Here is a 5,702-nt window from a genome sequence, read left to right on the forward strand (position 1 = left end):
CTCCACAACCACAACACCTATTGACAAGATAAGGGCAGATCTGAACTCCTAGAGCTTTGGTCCACAATACTAAATGAAAATATCCACAACTTTTTCCCTAACCCTTACCCCCATTTGCTCATTCATAGGTGTGGGTGACTACCTTTATTGATAAGTTGATTCAAAAGTCCTTTGAGGTGTAATGGGCTAGGCCCATTGTTAGCGCCTCGGCAACAGCACAGGCCTCGGTACCTCCGAAGCGGACGTACAACCTCCGGTTACCTCCGGAGCGGGTCTGCAACCCCCGAAGCGGGAGTATTAGAATTCTGCAAGTCACGCTCTGGGACTTGCCCCTTATCAAATCCATCAAGTTCTACATCGCATATTGCCCTCAGCGGCTCACCCCTTACATGAGGCCATATGTATATTGTTGCAGTACAGTAAGAGATGTGTCGCAGTACAGTAAGAGATGTGTCGCAGTACAGTAAGAGATGTGTCACAGTACAGCAAGAGGTCATGTTATAGTACTATTGAGGTTGAGTAAAAGGACCAACTGGACCAGATTCTTTCAAACAGTAACAGTAACATAACAGCTTCACAGTCAATTTTTCTTTCCGTTCATTCACAGTATATAAACACACAGCTTGAGTTTAACACAACTTCAGTGAACCTCAATTCCATTGCCCAATACCTATTGTATTCAGAACTGTTATATATATTTCTAGTCAACGCCAACGTCATACTCAATTGCTTCAGAACAGAGAAGTCTACAACTCCTCCAGAGCAAGTAATTCAGGTTACTGAGTCTGGCAAACCTACCTGGCTTAAATCCAAGTCGCTTGTTTGCTCTTCTGTGAAGGATATCAACAGTGCAGAGGCGCAGGAGTTAGTGCAACACCTTCACAATCTCCATGTGGAGAAAGAGCTACTTGAACAACAGCTAGATGGTACCAAAGAGGCTCCAACTGAGAAGAAGAAGCTGGCAAACAAGCAGAAAGTCCTGCCTTTATACGCACACAAGTTGGATTGCGATGGCGGTGCAAAGTGGTGGTCTCCTTCATCAAAGAAGGAAGCAGACGCTTGCAAACAAGCATTTGAGGCATACACAGCTGAACAAGAAGCAGAAAAAGCTACTGAATGTCAGCTAAGGAGGACTCAGAAACTAGACTCTCGCTACATCGACACAGTGCTTGTCCAATACTTCCCTAAGCGTTCCCACAACATGGCGGAAACCAGCGAGTTGGCAGGCACTGACAAGATGGATTTCTTCATCCACAAGTCTTTCTGCTTGATTCACCTTGGTCGAGCAGGCGGACAGATAAGCAAGAAACGGGGAGCTCTCTTGGAGCCTGCAGTCGCGAAGATCAGCCACTGTGATGGGAACTTCGTCTTTGCTCAGAACCAGACAGCTCTCCGAAGGTTCAAGGGGATTCGAGTATCCGTGACCAGCGAAATGAAAGATCTTGTTTGTACGTAGATGGGCAAGGATCTCTTCCCGTTTTGGAGCAGGATTTGTGGGCTTTAGGTTCAGACTTGGACGCATGTCTTCTAGCATCCCCACTTCACGACCAGCAAAACAAAGACCTGACCCTGGTACAGTGACAAGTACGGCGTCCTGTGACGTTTGTTGTCCAGTATTTTGGCCCTGGTTTCGTCGTCCGCAAACCAAAGCCTTGATAGACGAGCTATAGGATGACATTGCTCTGTCTAGTACAGTGTCGGTTGAAGATTTGGAGTGCCGACCAGCGGCATGGAAGGGCAGCTGGCTGAGCTGTCCCGTAGGGATCCACCAAATATGGGGCCAGTTGTCGTTGGAGGGAGTCTGTTTGAGGCCCAAGGCATCTAGAATTGGGCTTGCGGCAACGTCCCATAGCCATTCTAGCATCTGCTGCACACGATAGGAATCGCCAGCTCGCAATGACCCAATGTAGCTCCCAACATCCTTGAGCTGCAGATTTGGAAGTCCCACTACGCTTATTGGGCAGTCGTGACGAACTAAAAAGGCATCACGTCGGTAGGCTGACGTTGACGACAACAATAGGGCCAGAAGATGCCGCCATCTTTAATTCGTCCTCAGTAGGTGGAAGGAGGAAGTTTTGAAATCCCCTTTCTGAACGAATCTCAACCAACATTTCTTTGGAACAATTCTCAGCCTTCCAACGTCTATTCTCTTCTTGACCCACGGAAGATGAATCTCCGACGAGCGCGTACTGTTTGTCTGTATGTCGTAGCGATCGTAGGCTGACAGTCCGAAGAAGCTCTACAGCCTCTTCAAGCAAGGTGCTTGAACCTTCCCAGTCAAACTTTGTAGCGAGGTGATTAGCCAATCCCCTAGCTAGACTAATACGAACCGACCGGGGGGAATTGCGACACTTCCATCCTTCTTGAAAGGACGACATGGACCAATTAAATCGCTCGTCATCCTATGCGCTCAAATCGCATATCAAGCGAGTTCCCAAGGCTAACTAAGTATATAGCTTGACCGGAACTTGTTGTTAGAGATAGTTAGTAGCCTCGAGAGAGGCACGGGAAGAACAGCATAAGGTTGTTAGCAAGGAAACTACAGAGAAGTGAGCAGGTTGGGTTGCTGCAAGAATACACGTGCGTATTCGGACATACTATGCGTTGTACCTTTGCGCCTTTGTGCATCCATAACGTTGTGAGTTAGCACTTTGATCATCGACAAAGGGCATGGGGAAATGGGTTTGGATTGTATTAGACGTACCGAGTCCGCGTCTACGTTCATGTCGACATTTGGCTACTTTGCATCTGTGTTTGAGATGTTTGGGGGCCGACAAAATGTCTAGACATAGGGACCAAGGGCTTGGGGAAGTATGATCAGTATGAATATCCAAGAATGGACCAAGGAGTGTTGGATGACAGTCTATGCGCAACTATTACAACGCTTGCGGAGTGGTGCGAGCAGCGCTGTCATGATGACCCAAAGCAGCTTGTTGAACCAAAATGTAGGGGAAGGTAAGAAGATTGATGGATGTGGATCCGCAAGGTCACACGGATGTATAAAGCATTGGGCCAAAACAAGACAGAACGTAAACGTCAAGAGTATAGACACAGTATGGCTCAAAGGGGCGCTCTTCAGGCTCAGGAAGGTCAGGCTCTTGTCGCAGCAGCTCAGAGCGGTGTCTATGAAGGTGACCAAGAACAGACTGCTCGTAGCTTACTGATCCGACACCTAACCACGCTGTCTCATCCAGCAGAGGGCGGCGCACGGACCGGGCGTTGCTTAGCCAACGCCATTGGGCCGTTCCCCGCAAACGCAAGACATAATTATCTCCCACCACACAGCTGTTACCATCCTTTCCTTGTACTGGTCACTATCCGCGAGACTGTCTACTCTCCACTGTCCGGTTCACCCCCCCCCCCCCACATCGCCCTCCCCGGGTGACGGTTTGTCACCACCAAGGGCATGGTCCTGGTGCGCGAACCCACGCAAGCGCCCTCACCCGCGCAGCACCAACAGCTGCAGATCCTCTTTCGCCATCCTGGCTACAATGATAGCAGCAACGTCCTCTTCAGGCTGCAGGCCACCGACAGAGACGACGATGGGCGGCCGGGCCTCTTTGCTCAGCTTGCACTTGATGCCTGTGCCATAGTAGCAGGAAATTGCGGCAGCCAGGGCTGGCTGTCGCTGTCACGTGATGGCAGCGCGCCCATAGAGCCCTCCAGCACTCTGCACGCCCGCAGCTACTACTTCCACCTCGCGGCCGCCGACGACGAGCCGTACCCCATCGTTCCGAACTTTGGCCAGTGGCTCTACCCGCACGACCGCCTTCCCCTGCACTGGCAACAACTCGCAACCAACGCCAACGTTGCACCGCCGACCATCGCCCTCGCGCCCTCGAACCTGACCACCGCCCTGCTCATGCGCGATGGCTCATGTCGTCTCAGCGACTGCCGCGAACAGCAGCAGGTCGCGCACGTCGTGCCCCAGTCCGAGCTCGGCTGGTGGCGAGCGAACGGCATGTCGCGCTACAACACGGGCTTGACCGCCACGCTTGACGACATGGCCAACGCCCTCCTCCTGCGCGCCGACCTGCATATTGCCTTCGACACGCCCCGTCTTGCATTCGTGCCCAAGCCCGCCACCAACGGCAGCATGCGCCTCGTCGCGCACGTGCTTGGATCCTCGCCCGAGTTCGAGCTTCTCTACCACAACCGCGAGCTGCACCCTACTGCAGTCGGCGTCGACATGTTGTACGCGCGCTTCGCATGGTCCATCCTCCCCCTGCTCCGTGCCTTCCTGGAGAGCGACACCGACCGCCGTCTGACCTTGCGTGCTTCTGACGCGCCTCTGGCTGACGCCCGAGGCTTCGTCGCTGCCGCTGATTGCGAGCGTTTCTCCACTGCTACGAACGGGAGGCGGTCGCAAAGTCCGAAGAAGCGCAAACCAGAACGCGACGATGTATTTGAGGCTGAGGAAACTGCAGAGTTTCGCCCTGGCTCTAGCCGAAAGCGCAGGTGCACTGCAGATGCGGCCAACACCCCCTCAGATGCGATTCTGGCGAAGCGCCCTTGCCGAGATCCACCCCTTTCCGCTCCTTCTTCCGAGCACACATCGTCATCCTTATCCTCGCCACTGACACCTACCTCTCCACCCATCGACACATCCCTCTCGCCGCAGGGCCCCCAGGCATTGCCTACACCACCATGTCCACAGCTAGCACAAGCTTGGCTTGAAGCCGAGCGCCAGCGTTCTGACCCTGACGGCACATGGAACAAAGAGCAAGACTGGCTTCGACGCGTCTGGGCCGGCAAAACCCTGTCAGCCGACGAGGTAGAATGCTGGTTCGAAGGCATTGGTTACGAAGTCAGAGAGGTGTGATTCTGCATGCACACCTTCTGGAGATGTTGCGTTGGATGAATTGCTTCCACTTTTGTTGCCGAATTATCCTTCTAGACAGCTGCGATGAGTGGATTTAGGGCCTGATTTCACTTTGTACACTTCTACATATTCGTTATGCGTTATTATGATACCCTAACTAGTGTCCTTAAGGGCCTATTTCTTTTCTTGAATTAAACAATCCTACCTTCATCAGTTCTTTTGCTCTGTAAATGTGAATTCCGTAGCCCTTACAGAAGAGCATTTTCGCAAGCTCCTCCAAGCGACCGCGGTGTAAAGCGCCCCGATCAGCATCAGGCGTCCTTTACCCCAGGTTTCGGCTTAGCGCCCTGCCCCTCACTCTATTCTACGAACCAAGACAGTGTTTTGGTTTGCTTTGCCTGCAAAATATTTAGCCTGTGCACGGACTAACGACTGTCTAGTTCTCCGATCGCCAAGCCGGCGGTCGTTGAACCGGTCCGGGGTACCTGTTCCCGAGCAGGGTAGTCCCGCCGAGCGCTAGAGTCGGCGGTTGTCGGAGGGGACCCTCCTCCCCGGACGAAGCTGTTGAAGTCGTGTCTTAAGCAAAGCTCGTAGACACTATTCGATTGGTTCTCAGGGATGAGCAGAGGTACAGAAAGCCGTTAGAGGTTGGTTATCACTGAGCGAGCTCGGAGCGGCAGAGGTTTGACTGTGATAAACCGCCGTGATAATCAGGGGGTAGTCGTCTAGTCAAAGACCATGGCGACTGGTTGCAATGAGTAGTACAGAGTATACTGTCTGGCTTGAGAGCAGGTGAGATTCCAATAACAAAGTTGATTGACAAGGTTGAACACAATGCCATAAGGGCAGCGTGTCTACTTGCTTATATACTTGACAGGAG

At 52.3% G+C, this 5,702-nt stretch overlaps 3 protein-coding genes across 3 annotated transcripts; 1 reads left to right on the top strand and 2 right to left on the bottom strand.

The window, feature by feature from the left end:
* Positions 1–1,141: 1,141 nt before the first annotated feature.
* BU25DRAFT_478129 (uncharacterized protein) lies at positions 1,142–1,876 on the bottom strand (the record flags this gene model as incomplete). Its single annotated transcript, XM_033710988.1, has 1 exon — positions 1,142–1,876. A coding segment is annotated over one exon (735 nt), but the record flags the coding sequence as incomplete, so codon positions are not given.
* A 24-nt stretch (positions 1,877–1,900) lies between these two features.
* On the bottom strand, positions 1,901–2,628 carry BU25DRAFT_177426 (uncharacterized protein). Its single transcript, XM_033700878.1, has one exon. The coding sequence runs from the start codon at positions 2,376–2,378 to the stop codon at positions 1,986–1,988; it is 393 nt and encodes a 130-aa protein (XP_033557523.1). The 5' UTR covers positions 2,379–2,628; the 3' UTR covers positions 1,901–1,985.
* Positions 2,629–3,342: 714 nt separating this feature from the next.
* On the top strand, positions 3,343–5,019 carry BU25DRAFT_414346 (uncharacterized protein). Its single transcript, XM_033707255.1, has one exon. It carries the CDS (start codon positions 3,407–3,409, stop codon positions 4,820–4,822), a length of 1,416 nt encoding a protein of 471 aa, XP_033557524.1. The 5' UTR covers positions 3,343–3,406; the 3' UTR covers positions 4,823–5,019.
* The last annotated feature ends 683 nt before the right edge of the window (positions 5,020–5,702 follow it).

This window comes from Macroventuria anomochaeta (assembly GCF_010093625.1).
Source record: "Macroventuria anomochaeta strain CBS 525.71 unplaced genomic scaffold BU25scaffold_37, whole genome shotgun sequence".
In the NCBI taxonomy this organism is placed as follows: Eukaryota; Fungi; Ascomycota; class Dothideomycetes; order Pleosporales; family Didymellaceae; genus Macroventuria; species Macroventuria anomochaeta.